Consider the following 22,800-nt stretch of genomic DNA (forward strand, 5'->3'; position numbering starts at 1 on the left):
GATCATGATAAACTACTGGCTGAAACTCCAACTCTTTCCAATCAGACTGACCCCTCTAGTTTTAATAGACAATTTCCCTTCTCCCTGGAAACAGGCCATAGAGCAGAAGTTGGCATTATATGAGTTTTCTGTACCATTCCTAATTTCTTTAGGGTATGGCTAAGCCAAACAACTGCTCAACCAAAGAAAAAGGGATATGGAGTTTCAGGCCAAAGTTAATAGGCTGCTGGCCAACATGGCAGAAATTGGATAAATAAGGGCACCTGGGAACCGCAAGATACCAACAAAATCTAACTTTCCCCAAGCTGAGGATAACATTTTTCAAAGCCAGGTGTAACATCTTACCATCTGCACTGCTACAAGGCAGATACTCCAAATCCCATTAACTGAGTGTACCTGCCCATGCGGGGACAAGTAGATCAAAACCATTTTGCATGTATTATTACACTGTAAATTCTACAGGGATATCAGGTCTCCTTGTATTTTGCCCCTAATACATAAATTTTCAGGAAGGCCAGAAAATTGTTATGTGAACCATCTTCTAGAAGATTTGAAACCCTTTATTACTTGTGCAGTAGCCAAATTCTGTGTTGCTGCAATGAAATTAAGGCATAACTGCTCACAGAAATAACCACTTCTGTTTTATTCATCACTTCAGGTTTAATACGTGTTAGCTATCTTGTTTTAGGGCATATGTATTTTTACTTCACAGACTGTAATATTTTAGATTTACACTTGCACCATTATAATTACATTTTTATTAGACTCTTTGATATGTGAGTATTTTATCTCACCCATTTGATTTTACTTTTGTGTTGTATATTTTCAAATTTTGCTGGTCATTAACTGAATAAACAGTCTCTCTCTCTCTCTCTCTCTTGGGAACATGATAATATAGCCATATTTATCTTCCTAATAAAAATCCAGATTGATGTAAAAATTAAATAAAAATAGTAATAGTTGAAATCACAACTGGATCAAAATGAACTGCAGTACTGCATGAGAAACATACCATGGCTAGAATCTCATAAAAGTATGCTATGAAATAATAATCTCATAACTATACCTAGCCTATTTTCAAGATAGTTCAAAAATCAAACATTCTTACCTGAAACAATATCTTTCCAGAAACACACCTAAAGTGAGGTCATTCTTCCCATAAAACTCCATTACTACCATCCTAAAAAAATTGAAACCAAGACAGTTACCTTTAAAATAGTTGGAAGTGATTGGACATTTCCTGCATGCAAAAAGCCCTTATTGTTTTTCCAAAAGTCAAAGAAAAAAACTGTGGCTCTACAGAATTTAACTGATTTTCAATTCATTATAAACATGACACTATTGCACTTAGACAATTACTACTGCTCCCTTGCTCCTCTGCAATGTAAACCCAATAAATCAAACAAAACAAAACAAAACAAATAAAACAACAGAGAGTTGTGAGATTGTGGCAGGATATAAATTCAATCGGTCAATCAATATGCTGGGGGCAAATGCAGCTATTGCATATTTTATGATATGGAAGACATAAGCAGCATGCTGCATCACTATAACTGTATCAAATGTTATATTGATATGCCATTCATTCAAAGCAAACTGCCTAGAGTCCATGAGGATTCAGGCGGGTAGATAAATTGAGTAAGAAAAAACAAAACAAAACAAAACAAAACAAAACAAAACAAAACAAAACAAAACAAAACAAAACAATGAATGAATGAATGCATGCATGCCAGATCAGGCATGCCAGATACTGCAAGGTATAAGCTCAACAAAATGCTAGTGCATATTTAACTTAAATAAGTATGTCTATATCTTAGAAATGATGTAACTTTTTTGAGTCTGTTTCCAATTTTTAAAATGCCATTCCAGTTTTGATTTATAATGAGATGCACAGAATTTGCAGCACCAACTCCAACGTTATACGATTCTTTGGTGAAGATTAAGGGCTTTACCAGGCTTCAGGGAGGAGAGGAGCAAAGCACTGCTGATTAGTTGCTTTGTTGGTTGGAAAGTATACTTGAGCTCATCCACACAGCAATGGCAATGGGCTTTCCTCCTGTCCTTGAGATGGGAGGAAAGCATGTCAATAGAAAAACCACTGCCCACTTGTCACTGCCGCCAGTGTGGTACTTTCACAAAGAATATCATGGATAACTGACCAACCCTGATCAGGGATCTTCTGCTGGCACTGCTGCATTTAGAGTGTAGCCATTGATTAGGAATTCTTGGAAAGTGTGCCATCTTAAGCCTCTTGACTGAACTCTGCCCAGTGTTTTTAGTTCCCCCTGAAGTCCCATTCTTTGGGTTGCTGATGGACCATTCAATGGACAAAAAACTATGGAGGGAAAGAAGTACACGGCTATAGGATGAGAAAAAAGAAGATGGGGTCTCAAAGGGACCTCTCCCCAAGGCTTACAAAAATCCTGTGCTGTTTAACGGTAGTAGTAGTAGTAGTAGCAGCAGCAACAGCAGCAGCAGTACTGGCTGCTGCACGTTTACAAAACCAGTGAGTGGCAAGCCTCCAAGGAGTATTCTTTGTGGAGACAGAAGTCCATAGGCCCCGCGGAGGTCATTTTCTGCACCAACAGGAATACTGGCCTCCTGTATACCTGAAAGCAATCCTCCGTGAGGCCAATATTCCCATGACCAAACCACACCAAAAAAGAAGAAAAAGCCAACACCAGTGAGTGTCCAACTCCTCTGGTAGCCACAGCATGGACAGAAGAGCCCAAACTGTGTGTGCCTGCAACTGAAATGGGTTTTCTTTCTTTTTTTTATTGCTTTGATTCTTTTATTAAGAAAAAGCAACCCTAAGTAGGTGATTTCTTTTTTTTAAAATAATGTTGTTAAAGATTGTAATTGCAATAGGAAAAACGAATACAAACGAAAAGAAAAAGTAGAAAGTGCAAATGAAAAGGAAAAAACTGTAGAGGGAGAGAGGGAGGGAGGAAGGGAAAGGAAAGAAAAGAAAAGAAACATAATAAAGAGAAAAGAAATATATAAAGAATTGACTTCCAACCTTCATCACAAGTATAAACAATTTTAGTAACTTTTCATCTCCTCTTAATTTACAACCAACAATCTCTTCATCTCATATCCCATCTCTTATCTATAAAGAAATCCATAAAGCTTCATCATTTCAGTCCTGGTGTTAGCAAAAGTCCATTAAGGGTTGCCAGAAATAACAACATATCTATTTTGATCAAATAAACCAACTTTATATTCCTTCCTTTCACTTCTAACAATCTTAATCTTTAATCTATTCGAGTAATGTTGTAGAACTTGATTTTTTTCACTTCTTTTTTTCCTCTTCTCACAAGATTCATCCAACCTTCAACATACCTCTTTTGTAAATCCAACATAAAAGAATTTTCCAGGTAACTCTCTGGGTTTATTATTTGTAATTCCCTTTTGATTTTTAAAGCATTTTTTTTGGATGTCCAATGAGACGTCTTTTTCCATGTCATTTTTATAGCCTGTCATTTGTAAATCCACTTTCAGTGTCAACTCTGTCTCTGTCTTGTCAGATAAAACTTGTTCCTCTTCTGCCATTTCTTCCATAACATCTTTTGGACACAGTCTATCCGCAGAAGCAAACATCACTATTGACACTGTTGATATTAATTTCTGATTCCATTTTTCAAAAGTGTCCTTCACTATTTCCAATGTTATATTTTGCGTCATTCTGTAGCTGTTAATTAGGTTTATGTATTCTTCTCCTTTAATTAAAATCTTTAGTTCCCTCTAATGTCCAATTTTTAAAATTGCTTGTCTCTATTATGTCTTAGAAAAAATTCAAAACAAGTCCATTTTCCCACAGGAAGGATTCTTTATAATTAATTCTAAAATCTTATTTCAAATTCATCTGGACCCTTAATCCATTTATAACTTTCTAAAATCGAAGTCTCAAATAGCTTTTTGCTGTTTATTTCATTTTTTTCAAGTTCTTAAGCTTGTAGTTAAAATTTTCTTTTGTTAAGGATTGACATTTAGAGCACTCAGTGCTCTAAAACCTGTCGCTCCAAAGAATTCTAATAGCTGAAAAGTAGTTAATAAGCAATTTCCTAATGTGATTAGAAAAGGAAATATGCGAACTTAGTGTTCTTTTAAAGGTGCTGACCACAGTTTGAGCAAGATGGCTATTCCCTCATCTCCCAGTGTTCAAAACCCACCAGAGACTGCTGTCTTGCAGTCTCCTTGTGAGGAGCAACTATCTGGAGCACTTGTGGGCGATCTCAAGTCCTCTCTTTGTCTGGAGAGGTTCGAAGAGCTGGTCTACTCACCAGCTCTTCGTTCTTCACTGTAGCCATTGGCTCTGTGAACCTCAGTCTGCCATTTCTTCCTCCAGAAGTCATCTGATGTGGGTTTTCTTCAAGGCTATCTCTGTACTCCTTTACACTGAGTGAGGAAAGCTCTACCAATTGGAAATTAAATATTTTCCTTTGTTACAGCTGTAAAAAGAACCCTTTTCAGCTCAGAGCTTGTAAGAGGGTAGAGAAACTAGAAGCCCAGGTGAAGAATGTTAGTATGGTTGTTTGCCCTTCTGAAAATGTTAAATATCTTCAATCCAAGTGGGGGAAAGAGGCATCTGTACAATTCTCACTTTCACTGCCCAGTCATGTGCTAAGACAAACAAACAAACAAACAAAAAAAGCAGCACCAACTTATCTCAAAATAGAAGGAAGTATTTCGGGTACACATTTAAGTAGTTAAAGTAAATAAAATTAGTATCATACCATGGGCTAACACAGGCACTTGGAGCATTGCCAGATTGGGCTGAAGAACTACTGAACAAAACACACAATCTCTGATGGTTGGCAGGGCTAAGACAGTCCACCTGGGAAGACACACATAGTAAAATAATTATCATGTTATTTTCAGAAGAGAAACTTAAATAAGTTTTTCTGTCCTAGTATATTTACATAGTCTCTTGAGAAGGCTATAATGCTGGGAAAAGCGGAAGGAAAGAGAAGAGCAACAAGTGGATGAACTCAAGTACAATGTTGATGGGTACACTGTTGGAAGACCTGAAGGGCCACATTGGGAACAGATCATCCTGGAGAAGGTGTATCTATGTGCCAAGCATAGTAAAGAAGTAAAAAAAAGAAGTAAGCTAAAGAAATTAAAGGTGCAAGACAAGAAAATGAAACATAGCTATACCAATACCATTCATTATACCTACATCTATAATGTAAAAAATATTTTAATTTGACTTTATGCACTTGTGCAAATTGAACTAAATATTTACAGGTCACAGAAATGCAGGGATAGATTTTGGAATAATACTATGTATTATAATCTTATAATATAATTATAATCTATAATAAGAAGTATAATACTATCTGAACTACACAATTCTTCTCTCACCTGTATGTGAATTCTTTGCTTCATGTCTCTCTGCTCTATAGAGGTTATTTTTACAATAGTCATCCCTTTGTCATATATACTACACCTCTTCTTTTTTTTAATTTCAACATTTCAACTGTTCCTTTGTCTAATATGAAGAACACAGAGATCCATCATTCAAGATTTATTTTTAGGAGCTCTAAAGGGACTAAGTCAAAAATGCTTTGCCATTTTTCAGTTGAGCAAAATTTGAAGATCTCTGAAGTACAGGCCAATCTGTTAGGGGATCAAAAAGCCCTGGACATAAGCTCAATTCACTGAGTTACTAGCTCCAGAGCTGGTCTTTGGAGCTGTGTAGGAAACAAGGCACCAAAACACAGTACCATTTTTCTCTTGAAAGCCCTTTCCATTCAGCCAAATGCCTCATGAGCATCTTTGTTCTTAGGTGCCTTATACTTCTTCAAGGAGCAAAAGGCTTTCTGAGAAGATTATCATTACAGGTAGTCCTTGAGTTACCACCACTCATTCAGCAACCATTCAAAATTATGACAGTGCTGAATGAGGGAAACTTACAACTGGTCCACAGAGTTGCAGCCATCACAGTGTCCCTGTGGTCACGTGATCACTATTTGTGACCTTCTGTGCCAGCTTCCCTCAAGCAAAGTCAATGGGGAAGCTGGCAGGGAAGGTCACAAGTCCTTCCCATAGGTCATCTCCTGCCGTTTTTTCTCCTGAGGAGCCCCATTATGGAGTACAAGATCCCAGGAATCTCATACTCCCCCCCACCCACCTTGGCTCCCACCAGCCCACCCACACTCCCTAGCACCTCCTGCAAGCCTGCCCGCGCTCCCTAGCACCTGCCCATGGCACTCACCCACCTGTGGCACCCACCCACCCCACCACACTCTTTGCCTGGGACTCCCACCTCTTCCTCCTTAACAACCCGCACGGTCCTGGGGTTACAACAGCAACCGGGACTGCCATTGCTAAGTGATGCGGTTGCATGATGTTGTGCTTTACAACCACATTGCTTAGTGATGGAAATTCTGGTCCCAATTGTCATAACTTGAGGAGTACCTATACTGCCTCTCATAACTTTTGCTAGGATACACTGTAATCCTAACTCTTACCAGGATTAGAACAGATTGGGGACAAGTAGAGAGTTTGATTTATTTATTTATTTATTAGATGCAGAAGATTGGGGACAAGTAGAGAGTTTGATTTATTTATTTATTTATTAAATTTGATTTCGAACATTCCTGAAAATAATAAGTTCTTGAAAGACATTTAGGACAATTTATTTCTTTAAGGTTCCAGAATCCACCAAACTATTTTAAATACTCACTTTGTGAGACCACAGAGATTCATTCTGAATGAACATTCTTTCATCATCCTCACTTCTGACTCCAAATTTCACAGCAGATGCTTCTTTAGATTGAACAAATGGGTCTGAATCTTTCTGCACAATCCTTCCGCCTCTGGCTCGAAAGTCAGCTACCATTCTGGCCAAGCTTGGGCTACTGTTCAGATGCTCAGCAATCCTGGTGCTAACAAGTTCATGGGAAGGTAAGATCTGGATAGGTCTGGCTTGGATGCTTCCATTCATTCCTTGTAGTCCAGAGAGGTCCCTTAACAATTGTTTCTTCCTTCTGCTATCCAGTTCTTTGTACTCCTTGTTGAGCCGAGGAGAAAAATAAACTTGCTCTAAGAAATACTCCCTAGTGGGACATCTCATGCCTCTCTCTGTTAACAGAAATGGCTCACGGAATGAGATTACTGGGGAAATACAGAGAATAACATCCTTCAGTTCTTGCTTAAACGCTAAAGAAAAGGTTTTGAGGTGATCTTCAGAGGAAGTCACTTCCTCTGTGATATACAACCCAGTGTCATCTTGCAGAGGGTCTCTAAATTCCCTGGCCTGACTTTTAGGCTCCTGGTAATCATCCATTACCCCCAGAGTTTCCAGTTGTTCACTATCTAAAATTCCTAGCTGTTGTTCAGTCAGGTCAAGAGGTAAAAGTGCTTCAGTAATGATCTTTGTTCTGTATAAAGAATCCACAAGCAAGTACCCTTGTTGCTTCTGGGGTGCAGCTTCTTGTAAGTCACCATTAATCTGGTCATCCTCTTCTGTTAAAGTCCTTTGTTCAAGGGAGCTTATGTCATCTGGAGACATTGATTCAGATATAACAGGCAGATTGTCAGAGACTATATCAGCCTCTTTTCCTGATATGTCAAGTTCTCTGTTCAGCAGATCTTGCTGCCCATCTTCTTCGCCCTGTTCTTCCATCAGACTCTGAAAGGAACCATTTTTAGTCAACAGAGGGGGCATGGCAAACTCATCCATAAGGAAGGAGATCTCCAACTGGGAATGATAGGCTACACAGATCATAAAAATAAGGATCTCCTTCACGCGAGCCAGTTCATACTCTCCTGCACCACGCAGCTTGACCGTGCAACCCAGGTGCTGAGGGCATCCTTCAAAAAACATCAGCGTTTTGGTTTGCTCTGAAAGAGAAGAGAATGATGCTTACTACAGTACTCGGTCTACATGAGGTGGTTTGGCCAATCTGTATATGTTAAAGTTATTAATGGTTCAAAATTTATTCAAAACACAGTCAAATCAGAAATCCAATTAATTTCCATTCTATCTTTCAATCCACCCAAGTTCCACAATGTTGCTTACATGGATTGATAACAATTAAACTTTTAAACTATGAAAATAACATGAAACATAATACACACACACAAATACAAACCAAGTAAAAGAGAATAGAAATCTAGAGGTACTGTCACTTGTTGTGCCATGAATGTTTCACAAAATAATGTTTGGTTAACTTCACACAAAACTGCAGAGTATAACCCAGCAGACGCTCTTAAGGAAGAATTTCCAGAGAAGATGCAACTACTGAAAAGGGCCTCCTGATTTTTTAGCACTTTCTGCTTACTTTGTGTATTTCATATCATATATTTATTTATTTTTTTTACTTCAACAAACTGGTGCCTTTGAAGGAATGAGGTTTTGGTCCATGAAATCTTTTGCCATATTATATGTTAGCCTTTATTATTTTGTTTTTGCTGCAGTAGATGAGTAAGTATTTCTTCTTTGGACATTTCTTATTTACAACAGTCTATACTCTGAATATGTACTGAACAGGCTTTAGAATGTGTATGTGTGTTTGTATGTATGTCAAACAGATGAAAGAATCATTATGGAGGAGAAAATTAGATGCATAAAAAAAGAATCCAGAAGAGGAGGTACAATTTCAACAAAACCAGCTAATGAAAATTACGATTAGCAGGATGAACCAGAAGTCCCTAATTCATATTTTACTGAAGGTAGGGCTTGGTAAATAGAAGAGACACACAATGACCTCAACCTTAGCTCTGCCACCTGCAAATAAGAATTCCGTACTAACTGTAGGATGGCAGTAAGAAAAGCTTTTATTATCAGTGTTGCCAATCAACCATATAACATTTACTTTGTCTTCACATTAGTCTTGCTTTAAAGAAGATGATAGATAGATAGATAGATAGATAGATAGATAGATAGATAGATAGATAGATAGATAGCAAGCAAGCAAGCAAGCAAGCAAGCAAGCAAGCAAGCAAGAAAGAAAGAAAGAAAGAAAGAAAGAAAGAAAGAAAGAAAGAAAGAAAGAGGGCTTCTTAGCTTTACTCACCATTAGGCAACTGGAACACTTGAATATAAAATTTATGGCAGGTCCCAAGGTGCGGTTTGGTCAGCAGCTGATCCATTGACATCAATACATCTCCCTGGGTCATCCGACTTACTCGATCCAAAACATGCTGCAAAACATGGATAAGATAAAGACTGCTTTTGACTTCCCGTTTTTTCCTTCTTCATCAGATTTATATCCCACATTTCCTCCAAGAGCTTAAAGCAGTGATGGCGAACTTACGGCACACACGTCAAAGATGACACACCATGACATTTTGGGTGACACGCCAGTGTTCACCAACACCCAACAACAACTATTCTCCCTGTTTGAGTTACCAAAGAAACTGAGTTTGTTTTACTTGTATTTCATTTTTATAATTATTTGACATTTCTTTCTATAATGCACAGCACCACACATGATCTGGACTATACATTTTTTAAATAAATGAACATGTAGAATTGTTTCTCTTTCGTTTGGGCGAGGTGACACACCAGCAGAGTCAAGTTAAGCATTTTCCAAATTTTTGACATGCCGAGTCTAAAAGGTTCACCATCACTGGCTTACGTGGGGATTTCCTTTCATTTTATCTCAACAACTCTATGAGGCAGGCTGGGCTGAGAGAGAGTGACTAGTTCAAAGTCACCCAATGAGTTTCTATGGCCGAGGGTGAACTTGAACATGGGTCTCCCCGTCTCTCCATCCCTAGTCCAGCAACATAACTGCTATACCACATGGGCACTTACTATAGATATACTTATATATGATGTTTTGATTAAGAATTTTTATAATAATACTAAAATCTAATACAAACTAAACTTAAGGAAAATAGAGAGAAGGAATAATAAGTGCAAGGAAAAAGAATGAAAAAGAGAAGAAAAAGTAAGAATAAAGAGAAAAGATATAAATAAGTGACTTCCAATCTTCATCACAACAAATATAAACAAATTTAGTAACTCTTCACATTCTCTAAAGTTACAAACATTTATCTCTTCATCCCATATCCCATCTCTTATCTACAAACAAATCCATAGAACATAATTTTTTCAGTCCTGGTGTCAGCAGAAAATCCAAAAAGGGTAACCAGAAGTAACAACATATCTTATTTTAACCTTGATCAAATAAACCAACTATATATATTCCTTCCTTTTACTTCTAACAGTCTTAATCTTTAGTTCATTCAAATATTGTTGTAGGATTTGATTTTTCTTCATTTCTTCTTTGTCCCATTGCACAGAGTTCTTTGAGGCTTTAGCAAGCCTCTTTTGTAAATCCAGTATGAAAAAATTATCCAGGTCACTCTCTTGATTTGTCATTAGTATTTCCTTTTTAAATTTTAAAAACTCAGACAGATTCTTTTTATATCCAGTGAAACATCCTTTTCTAAATCATTCTCTTGGCCTGTCAGTTGTAAATCCATTTTTGATACCATCTCAATCTTGTCAGATAAAATTTGTTCTACATCTGTCATTTCTTCAATAACATCTTTTAGATAGTCTATCCATAGAAGCAGGCACCATCACTGACAGTGTTGATATTGTAGCTATTATTTTCTGATTCCATTCTTCAAAAGTCTCCTTCAGTATTTTTATTGTGATAACCATCTTATAGGCCTGTATATCTTTTCTCTACCTAAAATCTTTAGTTCCCTCTAGAGGTGAGGTTTGCAAACTTAGTGTCCTTTAAAAGTTTCTGCCACAGTTGCAAGCAAGATGGCTAATCCTGTTGTCTCCCAGCATTCAAACCTACGGAAAATTGCTGTCCTGCAGTCTCTTCGCACGGAGCAGCCATCCAGTACACATATGGGTAATCATCTACCCTCTCCTTATTCAGAGAGGTTCCGAGGAACCAGCCTCCTAACCAGTTCCTTGGTCTTTGCCACAGTCATCAGTTCCACTTTCACAGGGCCGTCTTCAGTTTGCCATACCTCCCTCAGAAAACCACACTTAATTATTCTTTAGGGAAAGAATAAACAGCCATGACTGTAGCTTGAAACCATATACAGTTAGTCCTGAGTTAACGATAGTAATTTGGATTGGAATTTCCATCACTAAGCGATGTGGTCATAAAGAGTGACATCACATGACCATATCACTTAGCGATGGCATTCCCGACAGTCCCTGTTGCCATCGTTAAGTGAGAATCATGGGTCATTAAGCAAGGGCCTCACAACTTCCCTCTGGCTTCCAACAAGCAAAGTCAACGGGGAAGCCAGCAGAAAGTCGGGAGGAAGTCCTGGGCCGGGATAGCTCCCAGGGGCAGGAGGTCACACAAGCAGCTACCATAGCCTGACACAAAGCCACAGCTGCCACAGCACAGCACAAAGCCACCCCAAGCCCAATGGCACGGCATAAACACCCAGCCACCCCAAGCTGGGGGAGGCGGAGTGCAAGGTGGCAGGGGCAGTAGAGTGCAGGAGGCCAAAAGGGCAGTGATGGGGGGAGACAGGCGGGTTGGGGTTGTTGTTATAATGTACCCTACAGTTGTAAATATCACATGACTGCAGGGGTGCTCCAGTGGCTGTAAGTTCAGGGACCAGGCGTAAGTACCATTTATTCAGTGCTGCTGTAACTCCAAAAGGTTGCTGAACAAATGGTTGTTAAGTGAAGACTACCTGTAAAGTTATCGGATAAATCTTAATGGTAAGCAAAATTAAAGATTACTAGATCTGTAGCCAGACAACAGTCATACTGTGATTGTACGATTGTAAATTCTCTAATTTTTTCCAATAATTAAGTTACTGAGTGTATGGTATTCTTTTATTTTGCTATTATGCAGCAGTTCAAGTACTTTAACAAATACTGAGGACCAGGTAGACACAGGTGAGGTTGCAGCAACTTTATTGGCTGAAACACTTCAAGGAAGAAAGTAATTAAAGCCAAACACTTCAAGGAAGAAAGTAATGGCAAGCTACGAGCCAAGAAAACTCATGGAAGGAAGCTCAACAAGAAACAACATCATGTTGCTGAAACATGAGACCCCACCAGGCTAACAGGGAAAAGCAAAGAGCTTTATCAGGTAAGTCTTAGTAGTATGATGTGACTGGATCAAAATCTTAGGGAAGTCTAGCTTCTGATGTAGCCTGAGCTGAAAGTAAAACCCAGAGCTTACTAAAACTACTTAGATGGGAACATGGAACATCTGCAGTATGAACTAAGGAAAGCTGGATCTTGTTAAAGCCAAAATGACATGAAGTAGGACAGAAATTCTAGGAGTAAGTGAACTAAAATGGACAGGGATGGGACATTTCCAATCAGATGAATTCAGTATTTTTTATTTGGGAAATGAAATTCACATAAGAAATGGAGTTGCAATTATTGTGTGAAAATATATTATTGCATATACAATAGGATACAATCCAATCAGTTACAAAATAATTTCCATCAGGATTCAAGGATAGCTACTCAGTTTCACAATTATACAGGTGTAGGCACCAATGACAGACACTGAAGAAGTGGTTGATAAATTCTATGGAAGGTCATAACAATTAACAGATCAAATGCCAAAGAAGGATAGCCTAATAATTATTGGCAACTTTAATACAAGAGCTGGAGAGGAATCTGAATTGAAAACAGAAAATTTGGACTAAGAACCTACAATGTTGCAGGACAACTGATAGAAAATGGGCTGTGCATTGCCAACACATTTTCTTGTCAACAAACAAAAGATGGCTCCATACCTGGACGTCTCCAAACAGACAACACCATAGTCAAATAGATGACCTCTTATGTAGCAACAGGTGAAAAAACCCTATGCTAAATTGCAAAATACTGCCGGGCCCTGACTATGGATCAGACCGTCAGCTACTAATCACAGAAATACGTATCAAACTGAAAAAGACTAGAAAAGATCCAGTCCAAATGAGCTATAACCAAGAATCCATTCCAGAGGAATATAAGACTGAGCTTAGAAAAAGATTTAAAGAACTTGTGGATAGACAGCATGAAGAATCATGGGAAGAGGTTAAATTATTATAAAAGAGGAAGTTGGAAAGTACATAACAAAACTAGAAGGAAATGAAAAACACATTAGCTATCAAACAAGGTCATAGAAATAGCTAAAGAAAACAAGACAAAAAAGACAGATCTAGGGAAAATTAGAGAACTTAAAATGCAAACTTTCAACTAAAGGTGAAAAGAGATAAAGAGGTATACCTGAATTCAGAGTATAGACAAATAGAAGAAAGCAACAAAATGAGAAAAACAAGGGATCTATTTATGAAAATGAGGAAAATCACAGGAATGTGATTTCTGTAAGATGGGCAGCTATATAAATTTGATAGATAGATAGATAGATAGATAGATAGATAGATAGATAGATAGATAGATAGATAGATAGATAGACAGACAGACAGACAGACAGACAGACAGACAGATAGATAGATAGATAGATAGATAGATAGATAGATAGATAGATAGATAGATAATCAATCCAGCCTTGTGTCAATGTCATAAAGCCGCCCAGAGTCACCCATTGGGGGAGATGGGCGGCATACAAATTTGAAAATAAATAAATAAATGAATGAATGAATGAATGAATGAATGAATGAATGAAAGAAAGAAAGAAAGAAAGAAAGAAAGAAAGAAAGAAAGAAAGAAAGAAAGAAAGAACAAAGCATGAAAAGACCTGGCAGAACAGCAAAAGAATGTACTTGCAAGAGGAACAATACTTTAGGGGGTTAAATCTACACTTCTTGGTTCAACCCCTTTCTAAAATTTCTAAATATTTTTTTTATAAAAATACTGCTTTTTCCCAATAAATGAAAGCAGTACAACTGTTTTATAAAAAAAAATACGCAAAAATTTATTTACACGCTGCATGTACACATAGAGACCGATTATCTCTTCATTTCATTGCATTTGACTATATTTAAGATGTGGTGCGAGCTGTCTTTAAAAGCTTTTAATAATGTGGAAGCACTTCAAAGTATGGAATCATAACATAATTTAGAATGTTAGTACTTACAGGCTTAACATTAATGACCAAAGTAATGCCGTGTTCCAGAAGCATGTCCTGAGCAATACGGGACACTGTTTTTTCAACCAAGACTAAAGTAGGCCTGACATCCACTATCCGCTGAACATAGTTTTTCAAAAACTCCCTTTCCTAAAATGATAAAAAAAAAGGCATTGTAGTCATACAGTGAACATTACACAATCAAGAAGAGTTACTAGAGTATTTCTGGAGTACAAACGTCGAGACTTTAACCTGAAAGTGAGTTTTTTTTTAAAAAAGCAATGGGATATTCTCAAGGGATGGAGGGATGAGGAAAGTAAATACCATCATAATTTAGATGCCATCTAAATTGTGCATACAACTGAGAGTCACAAATTGAAAAATCAGAGATACATTTCTGAAATTTCAGCTCACTCATTAAAAACACTTCTATATCCAAAATACTAGGACACATTCTTTTTAAGATTTAAAAGAAATGCTTCAAAAATTTTCTTCACTTTTGGTTCACCAATTAAATTATCTAAAATATATTTACAACTCCTCACACATATAATGTTAATAGACAGCAATTCCTGAGTTAACATGTATAAAATTGTTCTGGGCATACTTCAAAGAGCTCCTGAATACTGGAAGAGTTAACATCAATCTCATTTACTAAACAGTTTTCCACAATACATGCGAGACTAATAAAGTATATAGCACTGGGCTTTCCATAACAAATCTGCTATGAAGAAAGACAGTGGCAGGCCATCTATTTCCTGCAAATATTCTGAAATTCCCAGTGGCAAATTTGCTATAAGAATATTGCTGTATAATCTGTACAACCAAAAAGACTCTAAAAGAGTAAGTTTTAGCAACCACACTGAGAATATCTAGTCAAGCACTGAGAAAATGTTATTAAAACCAACCTCAAGATCCATAAGCAATGCAGGGTAAACCAATTTATTAGTCTTTGATTTGATGTTACAGAATAAATAAGACAAAGAAAATAAAACTATTCCCACCTGTAGGACAATGGGATCTATGCATGTAAATTTTGTTTCTTCTCGGTAGAGGTATTCAATGGAACACTTCAGCAGAAGAATTTTTGGGTTTTTAATAGAGGAATTCATCTGGAATGAGATAAATATTATGAAATGCATTCCTTTGCAAGCTTGTATTAAAGTGTCGATAAAAACAAGCCAGTAGCTCAGTGTCACAGAGGTAGGGTTTGAAAAGACATGTTTGTAGTTCTGGAGAGCTAATGTCAGTCAGTGTAATGCAGCTGAGCTTTTGATGTTCCATTTGTAACAGTACCAGCTCTTTTTATCTCTCCTCTTCCCCATCTCCTGTACTACATTCAAGAGAAAACACATATATGAGCCCAAGGCTCATTTGTAGCATTAAGTATCAGTTTTAATAAACATCTAATAAATATAATAATCCGTGGTCAATTTCTTCTGACTGAGACACACACACTCCTGTTACAGGAGAAGAGCAATAAAAAATGTCAGGGCTCATTCACACATTGACAACTGACCAGCCAGAAATTAAGTAATGACTTCAAACCTAGTATTATTGGGCTCATCTAGTAAGCGCTCATCTTGAAATCCATTTTCGGTATGTATAACTTCCAGTGTCAGTTGGTCCACTTGGGAAAACACCTTTTTTCCAATTGTGTGCCTTTCCTGGACATAAGTTCTCCTAAGATTGTGTTCATTCATGAGATGTGTGTTAGGAAATGAATATACAATTCTACGAAAAATATTCAGATCTTCAGATTTTTTCAGTTCTTTTCATATCTTCTGAATTTTTGCATATGTTTGGCACTAAATGTTATCTGAACTTCATGTCGGTCTTACCTACATTTAAAGGAAATCTGACTGAAAAAAATAACACCAAAATGTGGTGTTTTATTGCTTGTTTTAATTTATTTCAGAAAGAAAGATTTCCAATATACAATGTGCTGATATGAACAAATTATACGTACACGTGCACCCACACACACACAGAGTTCTATCAATTCAATTAAAGGGATAACTAAGTACCGAATTAATTATTAATTAATAACTGAGTACCTACTTAAACCATCAGAGCTGATTTGGACCTGCCCTATATACATCTTACAAATGTTGGCTCCCCTTCATCACAGGAAAGTTCTCACCAGACAGATTCTGGAGGTCCATCATGACCCGCTGAAAGTAAATTTCTGAAGACCTCCACAAAAAAAGTCATTTATGCCCATCAGTCTAGAAAAGTTTACAAAATCTTAATTCCAAAGCTCCACGATCCACAAAGTCACAGTTTCTGGGGCAATACAGAATCTTCCCAAGAGGGGCCATCCTGTCAAAATCACTGAGAGAGCAGCATAAAATCATCCAAGTAGTCACAAAGAAGCCCAGAACAAAATCCAGAGACCTGCAGAGATCTATCTTACTATGATCATAATTAGAGTTCACAACTCTACCAACAGGAAAGCACAGGGTAGATATGACTCATTAAAAAGAGACAAGAATGCTTGTCTCAAAGTTATCAAAAAGCATCTGTGTGATTCTCCAGACTCACGGAGAAATGTTCTATAGAAAAAAAAATGGGTGTCATTACATCTGGCAGAAATCAAATGCCGCATTCCATCATACCAACTGCCAAGCACGGAGATGGTAGTGTCATAGTTTAGGGATGCCTTTGCTACCTCAGGACCTAGATGACTTGCCATCATACCAAAGATTCAGGGGGAAAAAGGGAACAAATACTTTTTCACAGAAGTATGGTGGAGTGTGGTAACATCATGAGCAAAACATGCTGTGACGTTAAGAATTGCATAGAACATTAGTAATTTCACTGTTCTATTTTTTTTCCCAACCATATAACATAAAAATGGTTCCACCATACCTTTTTATGTGCTATGTTCTTGGTGCATACAAAGCCATTTACCACTATGGAGTCAAATTTTTTTCCACCTGGAATCTGCAAAATGATAATAAAACACTATATATTAATATCTGTATTTTCTACTTTCCAACTTAAATCAGGAAACAAAGGAACTCTTCTTCTGGGCCATATAGTATCTACAATTTCAGAGTTCACATGAATAGTCAAGTCCTGGATGAAAATTTTATGCCTCTTAAATTCATATAGTTAAGAGGCATTCCAGGTGTACAATTTATCAGGCAAAAAGATATGCAGACGGTGTTCATGAATTATCCACAACCCGAATTACTTCCCTCAGGAAAATACTGCCTTCTCTGGGATATGACTTCCTAGCACTTAAAAAAGCAATATATTGCCAAATAAGAATGCATTTCAATTAGCTCAGGACAAAAACTTCCCTGCTGTTATCAAAGGATACACAAATGCACCTGCAGCCATGCAGAGAGAGGCAGACCACACGAATATTTCACTATCATTTTCCTTATACTCTTATTAATACTATTTAAAACACTTTTAATAAAAATATAATTATGCATATATTTTTAAAGATGTGCTTTAGAAGTATTAGCAATGAGTTATGTTACAATCAGGGAATGATTCAGAGCCAGGCGGGCAAGGCAGATGTATGTATGAAAACCCAGCTACGTCCAGATGGCGTCATTCATATACAGTGGGGCAAAAAAGTATTTAGTCATCCACCAATTGTGCAAGTTCTCCCACTTAAAAAGATGAGAGAGGCCTGTAATTTTCATCATAGGTATACCTCAACTATGAGAGACAAAATGGGGGAAAAAATCCAGAAAATCACATTGTCTGATTTTTAAAGAATTTATTTGCAAATCATGGTGGAAAATAAGTATTTGGTCACCTACAAACAAGCAAGATGTCTGGCTCTCACAGACCTGTAACTACTTCTTTAAGAGGCTCCTCTGTCCTCCACTCGTTACTTGTAGTAATGGCACCTGTTTGACCTTGTTATCAGTATAAAAGACACCTGTCCACAACCTCAAACAGTCACACTCCAAACTCCACTATGGCCAAGACCAAAGAGCTGTCGAAGGACAGCAGAAACAAAATTGTAGACCTGCACCAGGCTGGGAAGACTGAATCTGCAATAGGCAAGCAGCTTGGTGTGAAGAAATCAACTGTGGGAGCAATAATTAGAAAATGGAAGACATACAAGACCACTGATAATCTCCCTCGATCTGGGGCTCCATGCAAGATCTCACCCTGTGGGGTCAAAATGATCACAAGAACCACATGGGGGGACCTAGTGAATGACCTGCAGAGAGCTGGGACCAAAGTAACAAAGGGTACCATCAGTAACACACTACACCGCCAGGGACTCAAATCCTGCAGTGCCAGACGTGTCCCCCTGCTTAAGCCAGTACATGTCTGGGCCCGTCTGAAGTTTGCTAGAGAGCATTTGGATGATCCAGAAGAGGACTGGGAGAATGTCATATGGTCAGATGAAACCAAAGTAGAACGTTTTGGTCTAAACTCAACTCGTCGTGTTTGGAGGAGAGAGAATGCTGAGTTGCATCCAAAGAACACCATACCTACTGTGAAGCATGGGGGTGGAAACATCATGCTTTGGGGCTGTTTTTCTGCAAAGGGACCAGGAGGACTGATCCATGTAAAGGAAAGAATGAATGGGGCCATGTATCGTGAGATTTTGAGTGAACACCTCCTTCCATCAGCAAGGGCATTGAAGATGAAACGTGGCTGGGTCTTTTAGCATGACAATGATCCCAAACACACCGCCCGGGCAATGAAGGAGTGGCTTCGTAAGAAGCATTTCAAGGTCCTGGAGTGGCCTAGCCAGTCTCCAGATCTCAACCCCATGGAAAACCTTTGGAGGGAGTTGAAAGTCCGTGTTGCCCAGCGACAGCCCCAAAACATCACTGCTCTAGATGAGATCTGCATGGAGGAATGGGCCAACATACCAGCAACAGTGTGTGAAAACCTTGTGAAGACTTACAGAACGCGTTTGACCTCTGTCATTGCCAACAAAGGATATATAACAAAGTATTGAGATGAACTTTTGATATTGACCAAATACTTATTTTCCACCATGATTTGCAAATAAATGCTTTAAAAATCAGACAATGTGATTTTTCTGGATTTTTCCCCCATTTTGTCTCTCATAGTTGAGGTATACCTATGATGAAAATTACAGGCCTCTTTCATCTTTTTAAGTGGGAGAACTTGCACAATTGGTGGCTGACTAAATACTTTTTTGCCCCACTGTACAGTATGCACTTGGGTCTATTCAAAAGTGGAAGTGCTCTCTTACATGTTTCACAACTACATGAACAAGGACTTCTTGTTAAATAATCCCTATAAAAGTACTTGCCCATCAGTTTGAACTACACACCATTTTTATACTTGGATATTAACCTCATCACTTTTTTGTAATTAAGTTATTAGTAATTAACTATAAATCCTACTTAAAGATCTGGCTTAGAAGGGAAGTGACATGTACAGCTCAAGGCCATGGCTAAGAGTACCAAAAAAAAGCTACGTTCAAAAATGACAGAGTATTTACAGAGCATCTTCCATTAATTCCCACCAAGCCTAATCCTACTATCCATATTGGCTGATGAAGGTGGGAGTCGTGGGAAGCAGCTTTCTAAGCAACGAAGCAGCAGTCAACACAATTATGTGGACAGCTGGGAAAAGAAAGAAGGAAAATTTCCTTTTACAATAATGTTAAATATATAAAATGGCACATTAAAAATTATGTCAGATTAAAATTTAGGTTTAAGCTAGGATGATTGTGAACCACTTCTCCAACTCAATTCACTAGCCAGCCAGGTGCTGTACCTTGTCCTGTTTTACTTTAATCCAACCACTGTAATTGGATTAATGTGACACAAATTGGGCAGCGCCAGTCATATTACGACAGGGCATCTTTTGAAAGTATATCCCCATGAGTTAAGCTTTAAGAGTTGCTTTTCTCTTTTCTCAGGTCTACACACACATGCATGCACACACACACACACACACACACAGACTCACTTTTTTGATATGGACGAACTGGCGGATGTCCATGTCATCATCTCTGTTCTTGACATCAGGTCGAACGGTCTGAACCACTTGGCAGACCACTGGCACAATTATATCTCGCCAGGAAAGGGACAACGATTCACTGTATAGCAGCTGTTGAAGCAGAGCCATCATGTGGTTGTGATTAGCAGAGCTGCAGAGAAAGGTTCAAGAGAGAAGAGAGCTGTCTGTACTGGGGGAAGATCCTTTGCAAACATATGTACTTTTTGTCCAGTGGTGAACTTCAGATGTCAAATGGTTATAGTGAATCCCTTAGTTGTAAGACAAATGATTCCCAAGCAAAGGAGCAATAAGTCTTTGTAATTAAGCTTTATCCTTAACAATCTCTAAATCTGGTGTTTGGTACAAGTCTTTGTTTGCTAACAGAAACTAAAATTCTCAAATGAGAATTCTCAAGTTTGCAAAAACCTTGGACAGAAGAAAGTTTTTACAAGTATGTGGCTTCATTTCAAATACTTCCAAATGTGAAAACAGAAGTGCTTGAGAGTCTGTGTAAAATATGTGACCCTGTTAGATATTAACATCTGGCATATAGGCCATTTATCTGAAAAACCTCTTTCTCTTTCTGGACTAAGAATAAAATTGGTTTTAAAAAAGGAACTATAAGTTCTTGGTGAGAGATTTAGCTAAGTAACAAAGAGTTTTATCCCAATAGGCCTCTTTCACCAGGCAAGCAGTGATAAACACAAACTCCCTGCCTCGCACCAACATCAAAGTCCAGGTAATATGCTTAGTGCTATCTTCTTGGAGGACCAAGAGAAAATCTTGGGGTTGGGGAGAAAATCAGACAAAGCTACTTGCTCTTAGCAAAACCATCCATTTCACTGTTTACTACTTTTCTCTTTCTGCAAGATCTTAATGAGATTCTTATTCTGCCATAGAAAAGTCTCTCTGAACTTGTTTTCCAAATATACCAATATGAAAAAAAAATTAGGAGATATATTTAATATTAAACCTTTTTCAATCCTTATACACTACAGAAATTAAGGATAGATTTCCTGTTTTCTACTTCTCACACAACATACTACAGTGGTACCTCGGGATACGAACTTAATCCGTTCCGTGACTCTGGGCGTATCCCGAGTTGGTCGTAACCCGAAGGAAATTTCCCCATAGGGTTCAATGTAAATCCGGTTAATCCGTTCCGCCCTCTGAATTTGGTCGCACCCCGAGGCAAATTTCCCCATAGGGTTCAATGTAAATCCGGTTAATCCGTTCCGCCCTCCGCCCGAATTTGGTCGCAACCCGAGGCAATTTCCCATAAGGTTCAATGTAATTACCGTTAATCCGTTCTGGCGTCCACGGACCACACGGAAAGCGGCCGGGCGCGGCGTGGTGCGGCGCGAAAATGGCCGGGTGCAGCGCGGCGCGGCGCGAAAACGGCCCGGCGCGGCGCGAAAACGGCCCGGTGCGAAAACGGCCCGGCGCGGCGCGGCGCGAAAACAGCCCGGCGCGGCGCGAAAACGGCCGCGGACCACGCGGCAGGGCCGGAAAAACAGCCGCAGACCACGTGGCACAGGCGGAAAAATGGCCGCGGACCACGTGGCACGGGCAGAAAATGGCCGCGGACCACGTGGCACGGGCGGAAAATGGCTCGTACCCCGAGGCGGAGTTCGCAAACCGAGGTAAAATTTTGGGGCCAGAGCTGGTCGTAACCCGAAAAATTCGCAAGCAGAGGCGTTTGTATCCCGAGGTATCACTGTATATAATAAGTGTGTGCAAATTGGTGCCACAAGAGGGCTGCAGACACCATGCTCTAAGTCAAAATATTCTCTAGCTTTCACTCTTCCTGACTCAACTTACAGCAACCTCTCCATGGCTTGTTTTTCCCCATTCTCCTCCCTCAGCAGATCCAGATTGCTGTGATGCCAGCCTAAAGGTGTGAAAAACAGCTCTTTGGATTTTTCTTCAACCCTCCGGTTAAACAGTGACTCTAAAAAACAAACAAACAAGATGGGGATGGAATTGCATATTTACATATCAATTTGTACATTGAATACTGATTGCCAGTTCATCTTGTGCAGTTTTGGACAGATCTACATCCTGCAGCCAAAGCTGCAGAAAGTTGTTAGGAAGCATTACTGGAAAAATTGCTTTATTCTAAAATCAGACAATTGGTCTATCAAATTCAGAAGGGTGTACATCAGGGGTGAGAAATCTTTTGGTAGCCAGAGGCTTTGCTGTTTGAGGCAAAATAGAGGGGGCTATATCAGATATGTTGGTGGAGCCATTTCATTTCTGATCAGGGGCTTGAATTTGGGGGTCCGCACCAGATGAACTGACAATCAGTATGTGGCTAGTTCCATGTCCTCCACAGTACAAATACTTTACGCCATATCTAGAGGCCAAGTAGCATAGCCATCCTTTGCAAAGTGAGCAAGAAGCTGCCTTAGCCGGCAAGACTAGAAAAGACTTCTCCCACAAGCCCAATATGCTTAGATACAGGGAAGGACTTCACTGAATATATCACTTCCTCAATGGAACTTTTAAAAAGCACACATGTCTAGCAAATAGAAAAGAACAGAGTATTCCCTATTCTTCAGTTGATTATCCAGAAATGTACACTAGAAGCTCTAACAGATGGTTTACAATACAAGTAGAATGCTTAGGTTACAGACAACCCATAGTTAAGAACAGAGCCTACTGTAGCAAAATTTGAGTTAAATACACAATGATTCGAGTTAAATACACAATGGTTTGACCTCATTCCACAATACTACGTATTTGGCTTACATACAAATTTGACTTAAGGACAGACCTTGGGAACAGAACTGTTTCTTAAACTGGGGACCACCTGTACTGATTTCCAAAACCAGTTTAATTTTGAATGGAACTAATATGG

The 22,800-nt window shown here is 38.6% G+C and overlaps 1 protein-coding gene across 6 annotated transcripts in view; it reads right to left on the reverse strand.

Moving 5' to 3' along the window:
* The window catches only part of PIKFYVE (phosphoinositide kinase, FYVE-type zinc finger containing), a 112,557-nt gene that overhangs the window by 33,220 nt on the left and 56,537 nt on the right, over positions 1–22,800 (reverse strand). For all 6 annotated transcript variants that reach the window (XM_007421272.4, XM_025170800.2, XM_088135598.1 and 3 more), the window contains 9 exons: positions 21,762–21,891; positions 19,911–20,091; positions 16,851–16,925; positions 14,984–15,091; positions 13,989–14,129; positions 9,027–9,153; positions 6,692–7,851; positions 4,737–4,837; positions 1,109–1,180 (listed from right to left, as the gene is read on the reverse strand). In XM_007421272.4, coding sequence (XP_007421334.2) covers positions 1,109–1,180; positions 4,737–4,837; positions 6,692–7,851; positions 9,027–9,153; positions 13,989–14,129; positions 14,984–15,091; positions 16,851–16,925; positions 19,911–20,091; positions 21,762–21,891 — 2,095 coding nt within the window. The remainder of the gene's footprint in view (positions 1–1,108; positions 1,181–4,736; positions 4,838–6,691; positions 7,852–9,026; positions 9,154–13,988; positions 14,130–14,983; positions 15,092–16,850; positions 16,926–19,910; positions 20,092–21,761; positions 21,892–22,800) is intronic.

Source organism: Python bivittatus, unplaced genomic scaffold, assembly GCF_059951505.1.
Source record: "Python bivittatus isolate LINGU-HERP-01145 unplaced genomic scaffold, Pbiv_v1 ctg000200_np1212, whole genome shotgun sequence".
Taxonomy (NCBI): Eukaryota; Metazoa; Chordata; class Lepidosauria; order Squamata; family Pythonidae; genus Python; species Python bivittatus.